At 46.3% G+C, this 26,966-nt stretch overlaps 1 protein-coding gene across 9 annotated transcripts in view; it reads right to left on the minus strand.

Moving 5' to 3' along the window:
• Window positions 1-16: 16 nt before the first annotated feature.
• The window catches only part of LOC144093971 (transmembrane protein 245), a 57,738-nt gene continuing 30,788 nt past the window's right edge, over window positions 17-26,966 (minus strand). For 5 of the 9 annotated variants that reach the window (XM_077627757.1, XM_077627753.1, XM_077627755.1 and 2 more), the window contains 8 exons: window positions 23,536-23,712; window positions 22,920-23,147; window positions 19,004-19,126; window positions 11,021-11,252; window positions 9,867-10,041; window positions 6,448-6,627; window positions 3,443-3,496; window positions 17-859 (listed from right to left, as the gene is read on the minus strand). In XM_077627757.1, coding sequence (XP_077483883.1) covers window positions 3,478-3,496; window positions 6,448-6,627; window positions 9,867-10,041; window positions 11,021-11,252; window positions 19,004-19,126; window positions 22,920-23,147; window positions 23,536-23,712 — 1,134 coding nt within the window. In that variant the 3' untranslated portion in view covers window positions 17-859; window positions 3,443-3,477. Of the gene's footprint in view, window positions 860-3,442; window positions 3,497-5,284; window positions 5,429-5,486; window positions 6,628-9,866; window positions 10,042-11,020; window positions 11,253-19,003; window positions 19,127-22,919; window positions 23,148-23,535; window positions 23,713-26,966 lie in introns of those variants that run through there. The other 4 variants (XM_077627760.1, XM_077627756.1, XR_013306364.1 and 1 more) reach the window with 2 other exon arrangements.

Consider the following 26,966-nt stretch of genomic DNA (forward strand, 5'->3'; position numbering starts at 1 on the left):
AATACATGTACACACATTTTCATCAAACACAACCTTTATTTTGTAAATAACATCATGGTTGCATCCTGCAGATCTGTATATTATGAATGTTCAGAACAGCAAATGGTTTCAACTAGTAACAGGCACAAATAACACATCAAACAAGCTTCAGGCGCTAGAGTGCCTGTGTTGCACCTACACAAGCTCTTCAGCATTCAGCTGTCAACTGGTAAAACAATCAAGGAACTCCTATTTCAATTCACGTACCAAACTTAATTGCATGGTTGTAAACATGTACAGAAAACATCCTGCTGGCTGATCAAGTATGAAAGAAGCCCACAGCAACAGCAGTAAATCTGACAAGACTGGACATTCATCAGCGGCTGCTCCATTTCACAACTGATGAGCTTTCTGCACAGGAAGTGCTTGGACTTGCAAATTGTGATCGCAAGTACAGGTTTCCCACGCAAGCATATAAATGTGACCGGCGAAATTATGAAATATTCTTTGGTGTTAGTAGCGGTCCATTATGCCCACGCTGGACCGAGCAGAATAGAAAGCTTTTGTGACATTGCGAGTATTATCACTACCACACATTTCTCAGGGGCGCCAACGTGGTGCAGTGCCATTGTGTTAATCTGCTGAGCTGCATGAATTGTAAGTACGCAGTAAAGAAATAACGCGCAGATTAAAATGAAAAGGTGCTTCCACAAGCCACAATGTCGGGCTTGTAATAATGGGTGGTGCCCTTGTGCGCCGCAGACAGAAGGCATGCATTGGCAGGTTGAAATCGGCTGAGCAAGGCACAAAATGACTAGCAGCAGGAGGGGGAGGCAGGACGTCGACGGGCACACCTCAAGTACTTCATCTGCTGTTGTACCTGAAACGGAGCGCACAGCCATGTCATCACTGTTACATGTCGCATCGGCGCTCATTCCACATGAAATGTTTCCTTAGCAGTTGCGAGCAAGCATTCTTCACGAGTGAAACAAGCGCAGCCGCAACATATTTGAGAGAATGAACATGCAAGGAAGCAGGCATAGAAACATTAAGACATCCTTCGTGCAAGCATATGGTGCTATGGGAGACAATGCCTCCACGGTCAAATAAAGTTTAGTGCTTGGAAAGTGCTCACTCACGTGCAAGTCTCTTCAGGGATGTTGCGTTGATATAGCATCAGTTCAACCGTCTGTCCTGCCCAACTCTACCTTGTTCACTTGTACATCACCTTTCAACTTTACGTTCACTTAAAATCTGTTCCTCATAAGGGGCCATGTTCTGCTTTCAGCTAGCAGGATATCATTAACTCACGTTTGTTCCCTACCCCACTCTCGCAGTGTCTTGACGTTGCATCTCTGGCATTTTGCTTTCAATGGCTGGCTCTGTTGTCCTCGATATAATTTCAAAGCCTTTTCATTACCCTTCCAAGTTCCAGCCCTGAAGGGAAGCAGTGGCAAGATACAGCCGTTATGTACTTTCTCCCCGAGGGATTTTGCCAAGCTGCCATTCACGATCCCAGAGTACCTGCCAAATACACTTTACCCCGTTCTTATCCTCTTGGCAGCGGGGATACAGTGGCTGGAGTGAGCACAGGGTAAGGTTAATTGGAGACCGATGGGAGAAGCCTTTGTACTACAACAGATGTATCTTGGCTGATGACGAAATTTCATGTAATAAACGGAGTTGGTACACACTAATGCCTTAAAGTACATCTGGCAAGTGTATCATAGAGGCAAAGAAAAATTTATTGGCTTTTAGCACCCTAGGTCAATAAGCAGTATGCTCTGTTCAATGCCCAACTTTCTAAAACAAGGTGACGTGTACAATTAGACATGAAACAAGAGATGCGTGTCAGATCTTTGATTTTTGTTCATGTAGCAATAAATAAGCCTACGATGTTATTAGAAATCTAGTAAATGCAAAAAAGAATACTAAACGAAAAAGACAGCTAGGAAAGTTTGAACATGCTGGTTCAAAGCAAGTACTGTACAAGTGCATTCTTTAAAATAATGCCCAGTCGCTGTGGCTCAATGCAAATAAGAAACATTGCACAGCATACCAAATATTACTCATTTATCATTAAATTCAATTGAATAGTAAGAATTTCAGTTTTGGTGTCTTTTTTTTTTTTCTGCACTCCACCAAATTGCCTTCCAGCTGACAATACCTATTTCTGCTCATTACCTTCATTCTGTACAGTTTTTGTGCACAGCCATCTGCTTTCATTAAATAGCAGACAGTTGGGCCAGTTTAATAGAATTCCATTTTTGTATTTCCTGCTTTGGTTTTTCATTGGTTGAAATTTATGGGTCTATGGCGGTTTAACATCCTAAAGCAACTGAGGCTATGAGAGACACCATAGTGAAGAGCTCTGGAAATTTCGACCTGGTTTCTTTAACGTGCACTGACATCGCACAGTACACGGGCCTCCAGAATTTCGCCTTCATCGAAGTTGACCGCCGCAGCCAGGATCGAACCAGTGTCTTTCGCATCAGCAGCCGAGCGCCATAACACTGAGCCACCGCGGCGGCTAGCTGAGCTTTAGCCAATAACTGCAAATGCACGATGTTTCACTGCAGCCAAGGGTGGGAAACACTCAAGTGGAATGGGATGAGTTGCAGAATTGTTACGTGATATCAACCTCTACAACTAGCTCCATCTGCAGGAGCAGTCAAATACATGGATTAAGACTAGCTGTGCCTCAAGAACATGCAGGAATGGCATGCTTTGTCCCATCACACTATGACCCAAGTATTAAAGCAGCAATGCTGTGCACCCAGCATCAAAAGTTTACAGGGCACACAATTCACTGAAAAAGCCAGCTGCTACTGTGCAACCTAGGCGCACAACCCAAAAATGAGTGTTCATGCATTAAAAAGCACAGGCTGCAAATTGAGAATCTGTTTTTGAGGAAAGGAAATGGGCAGTAATTGGCATCTTGGTGGACACCCAGAAGGCACTGTAAGGGAAGGGAGGAAGGTGGGAGTGAAGGAAGAAAGAGGTGCTGTAGTGGAGGGCTCCAGAATAATTTCCCCGCCTTTGGGTTTCCCTGGAGGGCCTTTGCATTCCCCTGGAGGCAGTTTGGTTTCAAATGGTTTGGAACTTGGTTTCCTACTCGGGAACTCCGGCTAAGTAGCCAAGCGCCCTAACCACTGAGCCACCGTGGTCAGGAATCAGGCTGCACATTTTGATTTCAGGTTACATGCAATGGCTGGGGCGAAAGTCACCTTAATCGCGACTCGCATGCCCCATTTTTACGCCAGGCAAACCTTGCAGCTGAATGTTGCAAAACCTAGTAAAGGTGTAGCTGCATCCCATACCATCCACGCAAAGTGTACCATGCTGTTAGATACGTGGACAGTCGGCAGAGGAAAAAGGAAGGGGGCACAGCTTTTGTAATGTAAGGAAGCAAAAAAGATGCAAACCAAGGAACCAGTTCCCCAAAAGCAAACAAGCCTCTCACCTTGAGTCCACAGGGTTGGTGTGCGCCATGCCACGCTAGTCTATTGTGAACATCCTAAACAGAAGCGACACCCATTGGCACCACAACCAAAACGGCAAGAAGCAAAATGAAAAGTGACTGCATGCAGCAAGTTTCACAGCTGGTGATCAGCAATCAAAGCTGCCTTTGCTGCAATGGTTCCAATTGTATGTGGTAAAAGAGAGAGAAAAGAAAAAAAAATGCACCCAGCCAGCACCAAACCACATCTGCACACCAATAGCAGGCTTTGAAAAAAAAAAATATGAATTCTCTCTTCGCTGCATATAGCTTAACAAAGGAAAGTATGCTTGGAGGGATGATCTCTGCATCCACATGTCACCTATAGTCCGATACAACTTAAGCCTGCAGTGAAGCTCTGCCCACATTCAGGACCACCACACAGAATTCCTCCACGGCCAAAAAGTAGTCTGTTGTTAAAACTCTTGTAAGCTAAACAAGAAGCTAAGCACAAGAACAAAAATTTATAAGCTCTAGAATTTTGATGCCTGGCATCCTTAATATAGCCAAGCATTAAAAATATGATTTCGTTTACTGTCGTAATTGGCTAGCAGAGTAAAAATTTGGAGGACGCTTAAGCTTCATCTTTAAGAGTGAGAAGGGACAGCATGTTGCAGCACTGCCAAGGAGTCCACGCATGGCCCATTGGACAATTTAAGGAAAGGACGCCTGTCTCACACATCTCTGTGGACACTGGAACCAGGCCATAAGGAAAGGAAATTGAAATGAAAATTGGTTTTAAGGAAAGGAAATGACTACTACTGCGCCCTAAGGGAAGGAAAATCCCTTCCCTTATGGTGTCCACTGAGATGCGCCATTTTTCGCTCACAGCCAAAGACTCACAGCCAAAGACGCTAACGACACCTGCTTTTCTGCACAGGAGCTCCTTAACGCTGTCATGTTAATACAGGATGCCATGGACTGTGACCCGGTGTTACCAGCTGCTGTTTATTTAAGTTGTATCCTGCTACAGCAGATAACATGGTTCTCTGAAGACTACAAATCAAAGCCATTAAGACCATTTCCATTTATCTGGATAAACACTCGACAGCAGCTAGCTGTCTCCATGATGGCATCAAGAATGTTAACTGGTATAAGCTTAGCAAAATTTGTCCTCTCAATGTTTTCCTTGATCAGCACTGACAGCATCAATTTAACTTATGGTGAAGTCCTACTAGCGTCACGGCTCTCGCAAGATTCTGATCACAGACGTCTCTCTTGTCGCTATACACACTGTGTGCTTGCCTATTAAACTGCATTCGTGACGTGCATGCTAAGCCAGCGGTATGTGCACAAGGATTCGTTAAAGCGGTTCGGTAATCACAAGATATAAATCGATTGTGGGAAGCGTTTTAAAGTCGGCCTCAAAAAAGATTGCACACCATTACGGGGCACCAACTTTACCAGCCACCACTCAGCACACAGTCTAGGTCCTTTGCACTGCAGACATAAATGTGGTGTGCAGCCACTGCTCCCCAAGTCCAGTTCTCCGGCTGTGAGCTTACGGTGTAATGAGTCTGACCGTCTGGTTTCGTCGGATTAGACGTAACCTACAATGAGCAGAATATAGTTATTTTTCTCGTGTATAGTATATTGAACAAGAGCGTCACCAGCAAAACACTTGTCCTGCGGCCTCTAGGCATTCTGATCACATACGCACAGTCACCTTCAACATGGCCTGCCAACGCAAAGGGCTGCAATTCACAGCAACGTGTCACACGGGACTAGGCAGCCACCAGAAATTATCTCATTCCAGGAGAGAGCAGACTCCCTACCATCACCAGTTGAGGAAGATGGAGTTGAGGAAGACAGCTGCTAATCAATGGAATCTGGTCATCTCCTTAGCCCCTGTTCATTGCACTCTTCTGCATCCCATTCATCTACTATCAGCAAGAAATGAAAAGCGAACATGAGAACTGAAATGCCAGCACAAGAACCCAGGTATACTGGCTTTTGGAGAAGAAATGAAACGCATTTGGTTAACACTTCTAAAAGAGAGCCTTAGCACCTTCTAAATGCAACTGACCTGTGCTAGTACTGAATTTCCCCCGGACCAGTTTTTCTCATTCCGCTGTTCGTGTTTGTTATCTTGGTCACATTTCATTTGTTGCTGACAGGACCAACTGGCTCTAGAGCTTCCTTCAAATGCTTCACTAGAATTGTGCAACGCTGTTGAGGCTAGAGCTACCATCAGCTAGCAACCAGCCCACAAAGCTGTCTACATATAAAAATTTATGGCTGGCTGACATGTAAGACAGGGTATAGGCACTGTAACCTTTGATAACCTGCTCAAACCTGTGTTGCAAGTCATAATAAATGTGACTACACTTATTGTAGCCATGTGCTCAAAACTTTTTACTGCTAACGCAAAGCCTGCATCAATTATGCAAACCAAGTTTACCTCAGTTTGGTGCTAGCATCATTTTTCAAACTTTTGTTTCAGATTTAACTGGTGCAGCAATCCTTGCTCCAGGAAAATACCATGCAGCTCTTTCATTCACTGATTTTTGGACATAAATGATTGACAAAAATTAACACCTTTGCGGTCAAGCTTGTTCATACTGAACTTTTGCCCCTGTCCACACAGGTTGCAATAAAAGGCAGCTGTGCAAAGTGCAGTTGAAAAGGCAGCTATCCAGTGCATTGACACATCCATTATTAGTTACATACATTTAGTCATACCATGTTGAGCAAAACACTGAGCATAGCACGCCCCCAAGTTTCCATCCTAAAAATAACGCTGCAGACCTGCCTGATGATGTCGGGCCATCATCAACACTGCCCGTTCTTGATGAAGAAAATTAGCGGCAAAATTCACATCTTTAAGCCTAACAAAAGAGAAAAAGTGCTAAAGCTCTGAAAAAAAATACCGCCATAGTTCACTGATACTTTAAAAAGAGGCCGCATCCCAAATGCAGGCCTTCACAAAGGACAGGACAGTGACTCCAATTCCCGCTTCAGACCCTCACCTCTTGAAGCTGAAGCGGCGGCCCGCCGTGCTGGCAGGCATAGAGTGCATCACAGAGCGGTACACATTCATTGCTACAATGAGAACACAGAGGAGCATGGGCCCAAACAGCGCCCCTTGGAAACCCAAGCAGAATACGCCACCCGCTATTGCCAGTCCCGTCAGGAATGGGTGGCCACCCCTGCACCGAAAAACAAGCACACAATGATGGTACATCGAAGTAAATCGAAGAGGCAAAGCAACCGTGCAGCAGAAACTTAAAACTGCACAGAACATGATGTGCTATATATGACAGCTGCCTAATAACAAATGAAGTGCAATTTCAACACTGAAAGCTTGAGCAAAGTTTTGGGAGCCTTCACATAACAGTGCCAATGTTGCGTACAACAGCAAGTGCATTTCCCCCGCCATGCCGTTTCACACAATGATGAATGCACACAGACACCTGCAGACACATGCAATGCAATGAGCACAGCAATTCAGCAGTGGCAGCTCATCACAAGCTCGCAAGCTAGACCTGTTGTCACAAATTTATAATTGCCTCTGCGCCTGACAGAGTTGAATAGACAGGGCTTATGACCAACAAGAGGAAATTATCTTTATTTGCCTATTCAAGGAATGGAATTTGTTGTGGGCATAAAGCTCCCCCTAAGCTAAGTTGTGCACAACGACAGCTTTGGTCAAACTGCGCCATGGCACAAGGTATGTTGGTCAACTCAAGGTGGAGTTAGGGACCTATTTTCCAAGCGTTTCATCCTAGATAAGCCAAGCACCAGGCCAACTTGCACCCATTATTTCACTAGTGGGCACCCAGTGGCACTGAGGATTGAACCTCGCGCCTCCTGCACACAAGACGGATTCTCAAATGACTAGGCTACTGCTGTAATAAAAGCTGTCAAGTATTTCAGGCTGTTTAGGCCCCATTACAGAGCTTGGCACAGATGGCAGCAGGTAAGAAAAGTCATGAGGAATTCACGCCAGCTGAATAGCATTTGGAAAGAAGCAACAGTGTGCACGGCCTCAGTCTGCACGGTTCCCAGAAGCAACATGTTAGAAGAGAGGAGAAAAGGTGCAAACAACTGGGTTTAAAAAAAAAAACGGCCAAGCACTTTCTGCACTTAAGACATATATAGGATGAGCTAGGCTGATCTCCTGCTACAGGAGAAACACTAGGGAAGCAAGATAAATAAGCTGCAATAACAAGGCTAGAGTTGCTGTCCATGCTGCCAAATAGTGTGGCATTGCAAAAGAAAAAAACATAACGCCCTTGAATCACTTCGGAAGCACCATTTAGAAAGTACATGAAAGTGAACTATGCTACAATGAGCTACACAACAAAGTGAACCGCTCAGAGACCTTTTGCTAATGGTTAAAAACGGCAAACAAGAACTACAGAAAGAGACTGCAGATGACATCGGCAAGCAAAAACACTTGCTGATTGTATCAGCCACCCTTCTCAGTATAACATGTTGTGTGCTTCAACAGTTCATTATATACTATCACCATCCAGATTCAATCTGTAGGTTTTCTTTGCTGATAATATTTCAACAAAAGTCAAGAGATAATTGCGTTATTGAGGCCTGTACATACAATGTAATAAGACACTTTTCTAGTCCAAATCTTAAAAACCTACATTTATCGTCTCTATCACAACAAAATTTACCGTTAAAAATGGCCGTGTAAAGCCCCCATCAACGCAGTATCCAATGATCACTACTATGCATAGTAACCAACACAGGCCCTCTCTTGTCATGACAAACGCTGCACCTATGAAGGTTGATTTCTTTCTCTAATTCTGACCCATTTCTGGGGCATAAACTGGCAATCTTCTATGTCACTATTCGATAGTCTTTTTAAAGTCAAATGTACTGCTGCTTCTATCACCTCATCATCCAACTAAACTCTCCTCACAAACACGTTCCTTCAGTTCTGGGAAGAGAATGCAGCCAATGGAGACAGATCCAACGGACACCATGGATTTTCCAGCAGTTCAGCTCAACTTTTCAGCACAATTCTTCTTGATAATGCAGAAACCAAAAGCGTGACCTGGCACCTATCTTCCTATTTTCTCCTGTGTCTAGTTCTTTTGCAGTAACCAGGGTAGTGCACTGCATGGGACACGCGTTTCTGTGCTACCATATTTACATGCATAATGAGTGCATCCCCTACATACGCAGTGTCCCAGCATACTTTGGCCAGGGTTTAAAAATACGCCAAGACACTTTAAGACAATGCAACCAAATGCATGTTGCTGGCTATTATATGGAGCAAATAACACTATTTTTTGTATTGTGCTTAACTGTGCTTGTATTGTGCTTAAGAGAGACGAAAAAATCCAATGAGGAAGTTGTAGAACGGCTCGGAAAACATCTGAATGAACAGTTTCTAACTTTACATCTATTACGTATTAGCTTTTTTTTCACTCACTGCAGATGCCCATGAAATACAAAAGATACCATGTGGCACGACCGCTAGCAAGGCGCGATTGCAATGCTCTCAAACGTTTCACGAACAAGCGGACCATTTAGCCCGGTTTGCAGCCGCTTAGAAGGACACAGGCCAGCGACGCAGCAGCTGGCTGTGCGATTTATGCCAACGGTGTTTTTCCCTTGCGGCAGTTCATGATAGCGATAAGCAGACACAGCACTTATCGCTTGCGCTCGCATAAGTCGCACAGCCAGCACCTGTGTCGCAGCCCTGTCACCTTTCAAGCGGCAAGTTATATTTGAAATTAATTTCAAGGCAAGTCCTACTGGATGAAGTATCTATTCCAACAGCCTGCTTTCTTGTCCTCTTCTGTGCCATTTCAGATCTTTACCTCGTGTAATAAACGCTCCACCCAATTTTCAAGATTTTTTGGGGAAAAAATTGCGTTCATTCTCTGAGTAAATGCAGTATATACATAATAATAACGTCTCAGCCTAGAGTTAATATATACTGCGGATATTGCCAATCGTTTCTTCAGTGCTACCAGTTCGTGATTCCTTCACTGACCAACATATTACAGTGGATTTCTGCTTAACTCATCCCCTTCTTTGGCAAGAACATGACTGCAGCTCTCAGCTAGACATGCTCCACGCTCCTACTAAAACAGCACCTCTCCTCCTTAATGAGCTTGTAATGAAAAAGAACAAAATGTGCAGACCTGTAAGTCAGCATGGGCACTACATCGATATCATCTCTTACTGCTGCACAAAGTATAAAACTGTAGCGAAACTGCAAATGAGACAGTAGCGGAGCACAGGGATCAAATTCCACATGTATATCACAACCATGTATCTCCTGCATAAACCAGAAACTAGCATGCCTTTCTCATGCTACAACAGGGAGGGCCTGTCCGGTTCATGTGCCAAGTTAGAAGTGTTGGGAGCAACAGATGCACACCCTGGACACAGGAAAGAGAGAGGAGGAGGAACTTGCCCCTTGATCTCAGCGTAGATGGCGCAGTCGACAAAGTAGGCGGGTGCCAGCTGGCAAATCAGCATGAGAAGAGCCTTGAGGCGCTGTGCCTGCACTAGCCACAGCTCCAGCACAGCCGGCAGGCAGGCCCAGTAGGCACCAATGAAGGGCACCGCCCCAAACAGGGCCGCCAGTGCTACAGAGGGGCAAACACCATGCAGTGAGCCTCTTCTATCCTCAGAGCATGGCACGACTCAGTTTGCACTAAATGTAACTGCTGCATATTGTAATGCAGAGGACATAACAAAGACAGAAAGAGTACACATCACACAAGTGCTAACCTAGGATTTATTAATTTCCTAAAACTATTATTATTATTGCAGTAGAATCTCGGTGATATGATTACAGCTGATACGTGATTAGAAAATTCCCTTGCCAAAGTGCAGTGTGAACAATGTGGGAGCCATGACCACACCTGAGAGCTCAGCTGTGCTTAGATGACCCAATGCCACAATCGCCAGTCACGCAGCATGCAGTACTCACCACGAACAAGCACTGAACGGTGGCATGCGGCAGCACACAGCTGACGCCGTGATCGCCAGACACACAGTACACACCCGAGGGCACACAGCGGTGGCCGCATGGCCATAAATAAATCCCTTCAGCCGTAAAAGGATTTACATGAATACATATCCTGTGCTTCAGCAAGTGGATATTTCTTTATAGGAATTTTGGGTGAAACAAATGTTTTACATAATCCTGCTAGAGAAATATCAGCGAGATTCTACTGTATCATTTTGATGGAGCAAGCATGGCTTGGCCAGTGTGCCACGGCCAAGCCACGGCCAATGCGTTTTGGCCTGCGCTAGGACCCATTTTTAAATGAATTTCACTCCAGGAAAGCCAAGCACCAGACCAGAAAAATGCTTGAACAAACTGGAAAACTGATAGGTAATTGAACCCCGCACCTTCCACATAAGGGACAAATGCTCAAACCACTAAGCCACCACCACTACAGCAAAGACTGAACACAGCACCTCTGCTGTGTGCAACTCGTCATCTCTCCGTTGTCTCTTGCACTACAAACTGTACTTATGAAATGTTGATGCCTAAAACACCTACCCCTATTGATATAATTATGTGCACAGCACACCAGAATCTACAGCACAGCTCACCAGTGGGAATGTAGACCATCTTCACGTCAAACAGGGTGTGTATAAGCCAGGTGTACAGGCCGTAAAAGGCGGCCATCTTGAAAGAAGCAGCAAAGACACCAGCCACAGCCTCCTCAACCGCTTCGCCTAAGTGGCTGGCCGAGCCAGGCAGCATGCTCGAAAACAGGTCCAAGGGCTTGTACCTCTCCTTGCTGGCACGCAGTAGGTAGAACAGTGCAGTCAGGAAGACCACCTGCAGCCCACAGCAGGAGAGTGCGCACATGCGTTTTGGACAAACAAAACATGGTACAGTGGAACAAAATAGTGGACATACACTGATGGCACTGATTGGTAACAGAGTGGATTCCAAGAAAGGATAAGCTTAAAACACAATGGCTGGCTAGTTGGCTGTGCACACTTAGGACTACAGCACAGTAGCAACATGAAGAAGAGAAGAAAAGGATGCAAACAGAGGCGCTCTCTAGGGATGTCAGAATTAACCCTCGTACATAACTGGTGCAATTTCTTTGGGGCCATAAGAACGACATCAATTCCTGCTCTATTTTCTATCTTCTTCAAGTTATGTGATACCGCATGCAGGCAGGGTATCACCGAGACCTTCTTTCGACAGCCACTCGCACTGGATTCTTTCCTTGGCTTTCTAAGCATGCTTTCTGCTACAGCAATTACAAGATAGGCTGGGTAACCGGCTTCCATAAGGCAATGCGCTTGTCTCTTCAAAGCATCTTCCTGTCAGAGTTCACATGATTTTTCAAGAGCGTTCATGAAGTAAAACTTCACGATAGTTTTTACCAAGTTCGAGTGTTCTGAAGCACATGGAAGGACTGGCTTGTTACCCCTTGGCTCAAAGGCCCAGCAAATATGTTCAGAGCTGAAGTATAGACCCAAGTCCAAGAATATAATGTGGCAGATAACCGGTCACTAACTGCTATGGCATAGGCCACTCTTGTCTCAAAACAACCTTTGTTCCTACACAGGATCACCAGAAAATCATCTACAAACCAAAACACACTTGTTATTTTACACTCTGTGCAACGATTCCGTAGCTTACAGTCTCGGGCAGCATGGTATATATGGTCAAACCCACTTATAACAATATTGAAGTGCCATGCAAATATCGCTGTTACAGCCAAGGTTTAAAGTCTGGCTCCATCGGAGGGGGGTCTCTAGTGATTCGAGCACAGGTGGAGAGCGTAACAGAGGGGGAGAGAGAGAGAGAGAAAGCGGCTGGCAGCCTGTTTTACGCATAGTTTTTATACAAAGGCGAGAAATAAATTTAAGGGTGGTTTTTTTGCTCAGTTTATAACATAGTTTATACAAAGTACATGAACAAATCATCAATTTATGACACAGACCTTAAGCAAGAAGCAGAAAGCAACTCTGTTCTAAGGCGGTGAAGAACAGTGTAAAGTGGACCGTGGTGCGTGCGTGCACAAATTAGGAGGGCGGGTCCGTGTATGCTCGCTTGCAAAAAAAAAAAAAAAAGATCACTGCATGCAAATTCCGATTCGATTCACCAATACCCAAAGACAATGAAGGCGAGGAGGGTCTCAGATCTCTCGTCAATATTGCATGGGGGTACCCCCTGACTTTAAGCCCTGGTTATAGCTGATAATTGTTATAACCGGGTTGTGCTGAAAAAAAAATCATGACGAACTGTACAGCATTGATTGACAGGAAAGACCCATAGGGGTTTGATAGTTGTAATGCTTGTAGAACCTCATTAATTCAAAATTCAGGGGACAGGAAAAATGTTTCAATTATCGAACGATCCTGAAAAACTAAGAACTGCTTGCATCATGGTATATTTGTTTGGTGAAAGACTTGGGCAATGGTTACTGGCTTCTGAGATAAGAATGGCGCAACGATCATTATTTTTCACATTTCCACAAACGCTTTATTGCATGCATACTGTCGCAGCGTCGAAGCAGCTAGAACTGCTCAAAAATGGTAAGGGCCTCCTTGACAATCTCACAGTGCAATGCAGTAGCGCTGGGGCTACTGCGTAACACCCCTCACAAATGGCAGCGTCGCATGTGAGGAGGTTTCATAGCACAGAGAATGGCACGTGGTGAGCGCGCAGTTTCGGCGCACTGTAAGAACCAGAGAATGAACCATGCGGTCAAATGCGATTTTGCCAGTAAGCGCCCGAAACGGCGCACAGCAGGGCTCGGTTAGTTGGCTGATAAGGCCTTATGCGAAGCTGAGAAGCTCGATACCGAAACTGTGCGGTCTGACTGGTGTCGAGACAGGGCCGTGCGTTAGTCGTCATGCCTGGCGTTGCATGCATGCATGTCTGAGGTGCACGGATGACTCTACAGCATAGAAATCAGGTTTGAACAGTGCTATTCGGTCGGCTACTTGCCGCGCCACTCTTACCTGGATGCAGCCCTCTTTGGGAGCCCATTCGAATTAAGCAGTTCAAGGCCCTGTAATGTCCGAATTAGCGAGCGAACGACGCCATAGACTTGTCCAGGACTGTGCTCGCAGTTTGGATTATCTGGATTTCTGAATACTATATATAAGCCAAATTAACGAGGTTTAACTACTATACCACAACTACTTGCAAAGGGTTCTATTCGTTGCTGTCTGCACTGGTGACAGCTGCCACGATCACCTCGTCAGTGAGGTCTTCATCTGTCATGGGGACATCATCAGCATGCAAGAATTCTTTGACTGGACACGCCGAAATCATGGCCATTCACTGATGACCAAAGCATTGTCATCATTGCACCGGCGGGAGCTTTTTGTGCCTCCGTGTCACTGGCATCAATTAAGCTTGCTTTCCGGAAGCAGTTCTTATCTGAAATCCAAGAAGCTTGCAGAACCAAGGGCACAGTGACAGCATAAAGAGGAAAAACTGCACTGGCAACACGCGTGCACCGCACCAACTGATTGAGAGCACGCATGATAGTAGTAGTAGTAGTGGTAGTGGTAGTTAGTAGTTGTGGCCATAGTAGTGGTAATAGTCATTGTGGCCACGGGGCACATGGTTCTGGTGTCCACCAAGGTATGTGAGACAGGTGGCGCTTCCTTTCCTTCAAACTGTTTTCATTTCATTTTCCTTCCCATTCCCATCCACCAAGATATGAGAGACAGGTGTCATTTCCTTTCCTTAAAACCCAATTTTCACTTCATTTTCATTCCCTTACAGAAGACAGGAGTCATTTCGGTTCCTTAAATTGTCCAATGGGCAACTCATTGCTGGACTCCTTGCAACACACTGTCCCACTCTTAAAGAGGAAGCTTAAACGACCTCCTTTTTTTACTTTTTGTTTGTTTTTTATTTCATTTAGGTTGCTTAATCAACTCTTACATTACTGTTCTATTCGCCGCACATCTTATGATTGACCGTTCCTGCAGACAGCACAGCTTCCATCTAGAACTTCTTCCAGCTTCCATCTACACCTTCCGTCCACGCCACTCATGAGCCAAGAAAGGCTTTCGCCTTAATACCTGACATTTCTTCCCCGGATCATGAGGAACAGGAGGGCCAGCAGAACTAGAAATGAACTGGCTTAATATGCAATGACTGGCTAGTTGGTTGCATATAAAACTACAGCACAGCAGCAATACAGAGTTTGCATCTTTTTCTTGTCTTGTCCATGTTGCTATTGCACCGTAGTCTTAAGAGGACAAGCGTAGAAGGAGACAGCAGACATCCATGTGGGCAGATGCAGTTAGAAAACGTGCTGGGATGGAGTGGTGGCAGCTGGTGCAAAGCAGGGTTAGCTGGAGATCAATAGCAGGAGCACCTGTCCTGCACTTGACGTACCTAGCTGTCGTGGCAGTCATAACAAGCTGGGTGAAATCCAAGCTAGCAGATAACCCTTGTAAAAGTTTACAACGCAAAAGAAAACACAGATGAAGGGAATAAAACACGTAAACATGACAACAGAACTTGTGTCATGAGTTCCGCTCCCTTCGTCTCTTTTCTTTGCGTGCAGAGGATGTTTGCAGACCAAAAAAATGATTCCAACACCAAGAATGTTAGTGCTCACATCCCTGCAGACTGCTGTGCAGTAGAGCTAATAGACCCTTCTTATCATGATAATAATAATAATAATTGGTTTTTGGGGAAAAGGAAATGGCGCAGTATCTGTCTCATATATCATTGGACACCTGAACCGCACCTTGAGGGAAGGGATAAAGGAGGGAGTGAAAGGAGAAAGGAAGAGAGAGAGGTGCCGTAGTGGAGGGCTCCGGAATAATTTCGACCACCTGGGGATCTTTAACGTGCACTGACATCACACAGAACATGGGCGCCTTAGCGTTTTTCCTCCATAAAAACGCAGCCGCCGCGGTCGGGTTCGAACCCGGGAACTCCGGATCAGTAGTCGAGCGCCCTAACCACTGAGCCACCGCGGCGGGTCATTCTTATCATGCACAATGTGCGCAATGAGCACATAAAACAGCTTCCAACCTCTCCAGATGGCTCACTAGAATTCGGAAAAAGCTTCACACACGCAGTGGTTCGATTTTGCTGAGTAGGTATGGAGCAGGTTTTCAGCAGACAGGTGTCCTCTGGAGCAGCCAATCAAAATTTTGGTGCAAGTGCACATAAATTGCATAAAGGAGAGAATTTGCACAAACATTATGCAAGATAAATGCAAGCCACCTGGAAGGTCACAGCCTGCACAACAGTTTAAAGCTGAACTAATATCGAAGGATATGACTGAAATGCCAAAAGTGCGACAAGTTTTTGCAATGAGCCTGTGCCCAATCATGGATACTCAGGTTCACCCAATGTAAATGTGCAAATACTACACAGATCAGAATGGATGTTTACAAAGTTTTGACATTGACTGTGACATATCTTGAACTGAGAGAGCTGTAAAATACACAGGGAAAACGTTGCATTTACTATACGTAGCGCTCTAAATTTCAAAGAAGTTTGCATAACTAATGTTTTATGGTTTATGGAGTTCAACCTACTAAAGTGACTCAGGCTATGAGGGACGCAGTTGTGAAGGGCTCCAGAAATTTCGACCACCTGGGGTTCTTTAACATGCAGAGCCATTGCACAGTACACGAGCCTCTAGAATTTTGCCTCCATCGAAATTCGACCATCGTGACCGGGATCGAACCCATGTCTTCTAGGTCAGCAGCTGAGCACCATAACCACTGAGCCACTGTGGCGACCCTGCATAACTGATGTGCCCACTTTACTCAGCTACATGTATAATGAATAATTCATCATTCTTTTCTATTTCCCTCATACCTAAATTAAGAGATGCGTACATCAGGACACAGTACAATCAAGACGATTGTTTTGTCATCAAGACGACGACGAGACCCCTGTAAATGATCAGTTTTAAGTTCGTGCATGTCTGAAAGATGGTCTTCATCATAAGCCTACACATAAACTCCATGCAATCAAGACTGATCTCAGACCACAGTGAACTTAAATCTGTCCAAAATGTCCACATTATGAGGAAGTGTACCTAACTCGTTGAACAGATGCATGCTTCTCCTGATTATGCCATGGGGAGCACACCAAAAATGTGACACTTTTTTATGGCACTCAGGGTTGAAAATTTCTCTAACTGCTGCTGCCTGTCAGAACTAACGTAAACTACGTCTAAATAAGCCTAGCTCTTATAATTGCAATAAGTGGCAGGAAAATGGATGATTTTGACGAGGGAACACAAAGGTGGCAGCATGGATGCTTGGAAGTGGCACAAGTTTTTGATGGAAGCAGAAATAGCAGGCTTGCTAAAGCACAGCAACGACGACTCGAATATTGATGTGTATTCACTGCTGGATAGTGAGATCTTAGATGATGATGATGAAGCCAACAGACATGTGACAAGGCAAAACAAGCTCATGTTCGCTAAGACGTAACAACTTGCTTCAAGACCTATCGCACAAAGAAAAATGTGTAAGGATCAACAGAATGTGAGTTCAAAATGTGATAATGAACATCTCGAGAGTTCGAAGGAAAGAGGAAATGAGTTCTATCTGATTTATGCAGTTAGCTGTTACATTACCGTATTTACACAATTGTAAGTCTACTTGAATGTAAGTCGACACCCCCACATCACATTTCTGAAAAAAAAAAACTTGGAGGTCGTTTACACTTGGCCTTTAATAATAGAACGCGATAGCACCATCCTGCAGCCTCCGCTTATCACCAGCCACTATTGGCAGCCGCGCGCGAGAGTGCCCGTGGGCACATTCCAAAACGAAAATGTGTTAGTCACTGGACTACTCGTCCTCACTAGCACTGCCGTCGTGATCGCTGCTGCGGTCCCACAGCTCGTCGTTCTAACATCGTCGTGCAGCAAAATCCTGCACTTCGCAAACAGCCACATCACGACATCGCTTGGAACAGCTGAAAATTTTGGCTCGCTGCACCTGCCACACCTGATCACCCGTTGCGAGCGTCAAACTTGCAGCCCGGCGCACAGTTCTTCATTTCTTCGGCGTGAAAAATTTCCACCCATCAAGAATGCAGCCGTGAACGAGCGCTGGTCACTTATCGGACCCCGAGCACAAATGATGAATGATGAAGCACTACATTAAAAACTTCTGAAACGCGGCCGGCAGGAGTCAAATGCGTCAGAGCCAAAGAGAAACTACGCGTGAGTGGCGTCGGCTCTTCCGCTGGCTAGCGACACTCCCCGACGCCGCTGCAGTTCCACGTGGGAGTGCCGCTGCGATTGAAACAGCAGCCCTTCCATCAACTATCGACGCTCCCTTGAGCGCCGAGTGCACGGTTAAAAGTAAACAAAAAAAATTTATTACGCCTATTAAGAGTAGAACGCGAGTGCGTTATCGGGCCACTGCCGCTTATCAGCAGAAGCAATCTGCAGCCGCGTGTGGGGATGCCGGTTCTGCGCGTTGACATAGCAGCTACTCAAGGCCAGCACCAAGAGCGATGCGACGGAGCCGCGCAGCAAAAATGCAACCACGCTGTAGCATGCCAGATATCTTGTTTGTCTCGCCTTTATTAATGGTGTGATGCTTTGGTTTCAATTTTAAGTCGACCCCCCACTTCAGATTTTCAAATTTTGAAAAATAGGTCGACTTACAATCGTGTAGACTCCAAGGTGAGGTCGGCAAAGAAAAAGCTCTGTAGTCACTGGCAGTCCTACTGCTGCTTTCAGGCCTTACTTGTGTGGCCAACAATTCGAAGTTCAAATTATTCGAGAATTTAAATATTTGATACAGCACATCCACATTACCTTGAACTTGCATGTCTCGGAATATTCTCTGACTTGAATGCGTGCTATGCCGCTCAACAGGTACTCTGTATTTGTCATTGCTTATCTCGAAACGTTTTTGCAATGAAATTCGGATATCTTGAAATCTGGCCAGTGAAATTTTAAAAAATAAAGGAGGCCACCAGGCAGCAGTTTGCATGGCCCTCACATCACGCCGTGAACCAACGAGCAAGACCGTGCTGGCGCGCATTTTGGCGCGCCACTTTCAGCCACACTGTGCCACTTTGGACGCACGCCGCCTCTGCTGCTAGTTCTGAGCAAGGATGGAATCTGTATCCAAGAGCATGCAGAGCAGGCAGCTCCACTATGAATCCTCCTCTCCTGTGGGTAGTGCATGAGCCCCAGCCGAGTTGAAACGGGCCACTCCTACTGTCGCACTAGCAACACAGCTGCGCACTCAAAAAACTGGCACGTTCTTTGCTGGCCATGTTTGTTGTGCTGCTGTGCTGCTACACGGGACTCCTCTAAGTAATTTACATCTGAGTACTTGGTTTGCGTCACGGAGTTCACACTGGAAAGTAAGGCTAAACAGATGGCTTAAATCTTAACAATGCAGGACCAGTCCTGGGTACTTCACATGTCGAAACCAAACCATGTTTATTGCAAAATTTTTCGCCGTTTTTACAACTTTCAAGTTAATGAGGGTTTACTGTACTGAGAAGTGAAAGTGAATTATTCGACAAATAATTATCCGATTCAAAACTGAAATTCAAGTATTCACGCAGTACTGCCGAGATAAATTAGATAGCATACTCACAAAGTTGAGCACGAAGTTGAGAACTGCGGTGCCCCCACCAAACAGGATTGACAGAGTAGTTGTGACAAGGCTGAGAACAACACTGATGTTGCCCTTCAGCAGAGCCCAGATAGACTCGAACACCTGCACATCCAAGGTCACAATGGTTCATGGCTTGCAAGGGATTAGATTGCACACATAAGTGGCTGCAGGGGCTTAGAAAGACATTAAGGGCAACTCATCCAAATTTTGTTTGTAGTAAAATTCTGTTGCTTGGCTTTTTTTTTTGCTTTGTTATCATGCAGCCAGAAGAAAAAAATGATGGCCGATTTGCATAGTTAGGCCAAGTGCGAACTAGGTGTGCTAGCTGTTCGGTTTTCACTTAGCTTCCGGTGTTCAGATCCAGAGTTCACGAACGGCAGTTGTTCAAATAGCGATACTGGGTCAGTGTCCATATATATGAAACTGGCCATTCTCTACATTGATAGATCCCTGGGAGTCTTCCTACCCCTCCTGGTGCAGTTGTGCTGCAGTGAAGCGATGCACAACTGCGTTTCTATGGCAGGGGCCGTATTCCGAGTGTGTGTCAATAAAAAGCGTCATAATCTGCAGCAGCGGTCGCACCTGATTGGTCAAAACGCCGAAAGCAGATGTCGGTTCAGCTGTGACTGTGAGCGGCAGCAGGATGTCACTGCATTGCGGTTGCCACAGCGAAATGTCCAGCGACGCTATTGCTCTTTGCCAAGAAATAGAATGCGACCAATGCGGCAGAAGTAAAATTCAGCCACAAATTTAGTTGCACATCGGATTTCATTGTAAAGGGGTAATATCAAAGCTGCTTTATTTACCCAATGGGCTTCAACAAATAGAAACAATAGTTCAGATGCTCTTTCCTGCACCATAAAAGCCGGAGATGTACTTAAATAAGAAAATATTGTACGCAACTACGTATGGGTTTTCAGTGACAGAAGGCAGCCGCTACAGCCGTCGATTGCCGATGGTAAATAAAAGGCAGTAGTTTGTTCACACAACACGGCGTTTTAATTTATCTTGAGGGTAAAAAGGAACAGAGAGGAAAATTTGTGGCATACACCCACTCGCTGCACATTGTGTGCTCAGAGCCGTGCTGAACCATCAAGACGCTGTGACGACTTGCAGTCTGCAACATCGCTGAACGCAAGCTGGTGCTGTGATTGGACAGTTGCGCAGATTTAATTTACGTTTCATTCTTTTTATGCAGGCGCTGCATCAAATGCGAGATGCCGCTGTTAGGTTTTTAATTTTTCTGCAGCAAATAAATAAATGGGATGAGCTAAAAATCTTCCTGTCTTCTTGCTGTGTGTCCCTTCATATATGCGTTGGGAGACTTCACAGACAAAGTTTTCATAGGTTTGCCATGGTACGAAGTGCAGGCATGACTATGCTGACACCTGAGGACTAACTTGCAAGCTAACTCGCGAGCTCAATGCAGAGCCACACCACCGTGGCTATCGAGAACCTTAAGGGACGCCGAAAAACCACCTCTGGCATGTCAAATGCACCGGTGTAGTAGTGTGTCGCTGGCGACTGATCATCCGTGCACATCAGCGGTTTCACGCTGCCAGTCATTACACATGATCATGATGGAGGACGCTTCAACAGCTAGTAGAGAGATCTAGAATAGGAAATGCACATTTGCGCGCAGTAAACGAATGCATATTGAGGGGAATTATGGTCTACGTTACATCACTCATTGTACGCAGACGAGATAACTTCGATGATAGCGGCACCAGCCGGCTTGAATGAAGAGAACAATTTCTGCAACAAACTGATGCTCATTAGGTCAAGGAGCTACCGAATAATCCAGCGAAATAAAAAACAGGCCAAATTTATTGCCCATCCAATTTGTTATAGGCAAGATAAGACGAAGCGAAAGCCCCGTACCTAGTTTATAGCCAGTTCACGTGCCGAAAAACACAACAACACCGACGAGTTCATTCAAAGCGAGAGGATGTGCTTCAAAGCGCCCCGCCATGTTGGCCGTCCTTGAGCATCTGCTGCTAAAGGAGCGTACGCTATGTGCTTGACGTCACTGTCCGGATTCTTCGACCCTTTTCGCTGCATCCGAACCACCATATCCGCTTCCAGCATTTCGACCAATCAGGTGTGGCAGCTGCGGCAGATTATGATGCTTTTTATTATGACACAAACTCGGAATACGGACCCAGGTGCTGCCCTCGACGGGACTTGGGTTGCGACCCAGGTTTTACTCTTCTCGAGCAGCCTCTCACGATTAAATGGTCTGCCGCCTGACACGCTTCAGACATACAGACAGACACCAAACACACAAAGGCTAAATGCAGGGAATAGTCACTAAAAGTGCTAGCAGGCCAAGACTTAGCATTTATGACAAACCTGAGTTGAAATGGAACATTTTTTTCCAGCCACACGATTCGAACTAGTCGTACTGATGATGATATAGAATGCATTACCGACTGCATAATCAGCAATTGGAAGTGGATGGCTGTGGCCTCAAAGATTAGCATCTAAAAAAAAGCACTTGATGTTACTGCAGTTTGCTTGTAAAAACAGGCTATGGCAATGATTCCCGTTATTTATTTTCTGTGGCCTTTTCTAGTCCGTGAAGGCTCCATTTTCAGTGAAGTAGCCCCTCCATCATTACAATGTGGTATTCTAATGATACAAGCCAACTTCCAAATTGTGCTCCGTTATGTAAGCTACGCTTTACAAGGCACTTGAGACAAGAGGTGCAAGCACATAAACAGCCCTGAAGGACAGCAAGCACTTCTGGAGGACATGCCGAATATGCACTGTCCTCATCTGCAAAAACAATTCTACTGCAGCTGCAACATGGCCCAGACTACTAGCTTTGCTGTCGTGGGATTCTGGCATCAAAGTAATAGTCTTTGATTACAAATACATGACATGCAAGCAGACATGACAGTTAATGCCTCCATAATGAATGTATCAATCTGCCTTTTCCACAAGATGTGGTGCCCTCTGAGGAGCGTGAGAAAATTCATCTACTGCTCAGAAAACTGGGACGTCAACTTGGCGTGTAAGTGTATGCTTACATACTATTTCAATGCCAACAGCATGAGCGCACTGCCTATGTTGCCTATGTCTATTTCCAGTGGATGGATATTGCACGTGGCATTTGGTGGCAAGACGAACAAGGTCACTGTGGTCAGGGAAGGTAGCGAGTGGTGCTCCCTCACAACTAATGGTAGCAGTGGAGAAGGTGGGCAGCTGATTGGACAGGCCATGCATGCCACTTGACTAGCTGGTCCAGCAATGCATACCACATGGCTGGTATTGGAACTTATCAAAATTGCTGTGGCTTTCAATGCTGCCCCTGCCTCGTGCCCACCACAATTCTTGTTCCCCTTTAGTTCAGATGCTATGTCCAGCTAGCACACACATGTACTAGTTGACCTTGTAGACCATTGATGCATGCTTGGACAGTGGTTACATATAATTTCAATGCCTCCTTTTTTTTTACTCCTTTTGTTGGGCCACAACATTCTTTCTAGAGGAGAGAAGTTGCTACAGGGACATGGAAGCTATTCAGCCTTCATACTTAATGGAAGAGAGAGTTTCTCAACTGTAGGAGTGAGTTTGCCACACCTCTTCGCTTTTATTCTAACCAAATGGCGACGCTCCAGTTGTTCGTTTTATCCGAGATGCTAATATGTATTCTGATGGTAGTGCTGCCCTTGTTCATATCAGGCGAGTGCTCGCGATAAATGTGGCTGCTTCAACTGGGCTCGACTGTATTTTGGTTACTTCTGCACACTGCCCTAACAATGGGCTGCTGATGTTATCTGTGCGAGTAATTCCTGCCTGAAATACTATTCCTTCCCTGCAGTTACACCGCTGAAACAGCACAAAAATTTAACATCAAAAACGAGGCTGTGCTAGCTACAGGGGAACCCACCGACATGAGTGTGCCGATGTTGTCACGCACGAAGCTGCTGAAGAGCGAGAAGTCGAGGTTGCGCAGGGAATCAGTGAGGGCGTCCCACGAGGGCCCCTGGGGCAGGGCAGGGTCATCTGTAGCATTCCGTGCCACCCACAGGTGGTAGGCACGATCCCAGAGCTCGAGCGTCTGCTTCTCCACTTCCAGAACGTGAGACTCGTCTGCATCATCCAGGGCTCGCCGCACCTGCACACCGTGCAAGAGCGAAAAAATGTCGCAGCCCCCCCCCCCGCGAGCAGAGAAATGTTGTTTGTGCTTTGTGAAGAGTGAAAGACAAACTTACAAATGCATTTGGGATAAAGAATACCATAACAGCAGCTTGCCTGACAAAATATAACAGTGCTGTGGTGCACTGCATGCATGTTAAATGTGAGAAAATGAGGACGAAAAAATAAGATCAGCTAAGCTAAGCTTCTGGCTTAGCACGGTTCGGCAAGAACAGATGCCCAGCAAGGCAGTCTCCTGCGAGATGCCAAGATGGGACTGTGACATGGCCTGCAGGGCAGAAGCCTGTGAGATGCTCAGAAAAGACCCAGTAGCAGTCTGACAAAAATCAGGAGTAATGGTGCCTCACCGCTCCGCCAATCCACTGGCGCCCGTAGAGGTAGGCATCGCCCAACATCGAGTCAAACGCTCCTTGGGCATTGCGTAAAGATTCGGGCAGCAGTTCCTGGAGCTCGGGGCTGTTGACAACTGTGTGGTTGATGAGGCTGCTTGTCACCTCCACCAGGTGCATGCTCTCCCCATACACCTGGACACAAATGCATGAAGCCTCTGACACTGACAGTCATTTGCTGCAGAACAGTGCAGCACTGACCTGGTGCATTTAATGACCACATCAATTAGCTGAAAAGAAATAGACCACAATATTCACTTGCTAAGAATTGACAGCAGGAACATGTGAAACATTACACAGCCACTGTGAAGCTTCTACTTTGCATCCTTAGCCATTCTCAGGAGGAAAAGAAGGTCTGTAGGGAATAACCTGGGTCCAAGCAATGAAATTAAGTGGGTGGGTTCAAGTAGGCAGGAGTGTTGCCCATAACATGGGTGATGTGAGTGATACCGGTGAGGTAGGAGGAATTTTGCTTTCAAACACTGTTTTTGATGAACACTGACACAAAGATCTTGCTCCGAACACCATATATTTGATGATCTTTCTAACTCTAATGTTGTTTCCATTCCTCATCCTAATGTTCATCAACACTAAATACTGAATCGCTACAAGCATGAAGTGCCCCAACATCTGAGATGCACAAAAGATACAGCAGAACAGAAAGTTGGACTTTTTGGTATGCATTTGTAATAGGAACAGCGGCATGAAACAGCAGAAGACCAAAGTCGGGACAAGAACTCAAGAGCAACTCCTCTGCTCAGAGTAACAGGAACCGTACAAGATGCTGGAGCAAGAGGGAGAAGTGTTTCACTGCAGCACACAAACCACATATGACATGCTGAGGTGGCATCGTAGAATCCACACTGCAATTAACATCACCATCATCATGTGCAAGCATTTCACAAGCAAAAATGTACCATTAAGTTCCAGGCAGTGCCAGGAACTAACTCTAATGGTCACTGGATGGTAGTGCAGCATGAGAGACCCATTAGTATTTCTATGTCTGGCAGAGCTTAGACGTGGCATAGCTTTGTCTCTTGAGCCACAGGCCGTATAATACACTTCAGCTGCCTCCTTTATTTCAAGGTTATTGACTGCATTGGCCTTCTTACACCCAACCTAAGCTTGAGTACGTGTGAGCAAAGGCTTCCAGTGCCCTGCTACTACAGGGCACCGCTTTGCCCCAAGCAACATACCAGAAAACTTGTGTGTACCACTGAGCGGAAGGAAGGTCTGGTTACTTTAGCCTGCAATCTTGCGGACAACACCAGTGGCTACCACAAGAGTCATCACTTCAAGGCTGTGCACTTGCTCACTGTTCTGAGGAACAGTGTCGTCAGTGCTCATCGAATGAGACACAGTCACTGCGTTGCCTTTAGTACGATTTTGGTTAAACGGGTATGCTTTCATAGCACTCAATATTCAAGCGGCCCGCACACATTCACATGCTCCATTGAGTGAAAATTTTCATGTCAAAGCACCACAGAGTTGCAAACATGCTTTGCCTGCTCCTATCTGGATTCTCAAGAAATATGCAATTTTTATTTGAATGCCTGCTTTCAAGACTATTATTTCTCACAAAACTACACTAGCATGGTGTTAGTACTTCTCTCTGAACATGTCTTTTCTCATGCAGCATTTTTCAGACGATACCATATTTGGAGCAGGAGTGGCCTGAGGGTTGTCAAGGCAATGCAGCTTCTAAACAGAAAGTGGTCTTTTGCATGTAACATCTTTTGTGCTGCAACTTGTCTCAATATTTCGCAAGTGTGGAACATGACTATGGGGTCAGATTCTTGCCTCCCTTAAAAAGGTCAGTGGGGCAGTGGAGGGCAAGGCTCTCCCAACTCCCCTCAATGCACACTCATAGACTCAATCATATGTTCTTCCCAGAAACTGTGCAAGATCTGAAAGAAGCAATTAGCCTGAGTTCCTGGAAGACGTATAAACAGGAAACGAAAGAGGTGGAACAAATGCACTGTTGTGTGTCTGTGTACTCGGATGGTACAGAGAATCCCAGCAATGCAAGAAAAATAGGCTGACATCATCAAGCGGCCCTTTCCCAACAACGTTCATACCAAAATTGTGGTGCAAACATTTGTCGTACAGCATTCCAAGTGGTGTCATACGATTTCTTATCGCATATAGCCTAAATCTGCTGATCAAGTTGGAGGCTAGCCTGTGAAAAGGATTCAAACCGACTACATATGCATGTTAAATTCTATGCTTTCCCAGATTCTTTACCCCTTCCCTGAAGGGACAGCTGAAGTGTCCACTGAGATGTGAGGCAGTTTCTGCTTGCTGTGTCATTTCTTTTCCTCAGAAACCAATTTTGATAAAAACTGTGATGGAACCTTTTATTATACAGCATTCCAGGTGGTGGTGGTGGTGGTGGTGGTGGTGGTGGTGGTGGTGGTGGTGGTGGTGGTGGTGGTGGTGGTGGTGGTGGTGGTGGTGGTGGTGGTGGTGGTGGTGGTGGTGGTGGTGGTGGTGGTGGTGGTGGTGGTGGTGGTGGTGGTGGTGGTGGTGGTGGTGGTGGTGGTGGTGGTGGTGGTGGTGGTGGTGGTGGTGGTGGTGGTGGTGGTGGTGGTGGTGGTGGTGGTGGTGGTGGTGGTGGTGGTGGTGGTGGTGGTGGTGGTGGTGGTGGTGGTGGTGGTGGTGGTGGTGGTGGTGGTGGTGGTGGTGGTGGTGGTGGTGGTGGTGGTGGTGGTGGTGGTGGTGGTGGTGGTGGTGGTGGTGGTGGTGGTGGTGGTGGTGGTGGTGGTGGTGGTGGTGGTGGTGGTGGTGGTGGTGGTGGTGGTGGTGGTGGTGGTGGTGGTGGTGGTGGTGGTGGTGGTGGTGGTGGTGGTGGTGGTGGTGGTGGTGGTGGTGGTGGTGGTGGTGGTGGTGGTGGTGGTGGTGGTGGTGGTGGTGGTGGTGGTGGTGGTGGTGGTGGTGGTGGTGGTGGTGGTGGTGGTGGTGGTGGTGGTGGTGGTGGTGGTGGTGGTGGTGGTGGTGGTGGTGGTGGTGGTGGTGGTGGTGGTGGTGGTGGTGGTGGTGGTGGTGGTGGTGGTGGTGGTGGTGGTGGTGGTGGTGGTGGTGGTGGTGGTGGTGGTGGTGGTGGTGGTGGTGGTGGTGGTGGTGGTGGTGGTGGTGGTGGTGGTGGTGGTGGTGGTGGTGGTGGTGGTGGTGGTGGTGGTGGTGGTGGTGGTGGTGGTGGTGGTGGTGGTGGTGGTGGTGGTGGTGGTGGTGGTGGTGGTGGTGGTGGTGGTGGTGGTGGTGGTGGTGGTGGTGGTGGTGGTGGTGGTGGTGGTGGTGGTGGTGGTGGTGGTGGTGGTGGTGGTGGTGGTGGTGGTGGTGGTGGTGGTGGTGGTGGTGGTGGTGGTGGTGGTGGTGGTGGTGGTGGTGGT

Source organism: Amblyomma americanum, chromosome 6, assembly GCF_052857255.1.
Source record: "Amblyomma americanum isolate KBUSLIRL-KWMA chromosome 6, ASM5285725v1, whole genome shotgun sequence".
NCBI classification, from domain to species: Eukaryota; Metazoa; Arthropoda; class Arachnida; order Ixodida; family Ixodidae; genus Amblyomma; species Amblyomma americanum.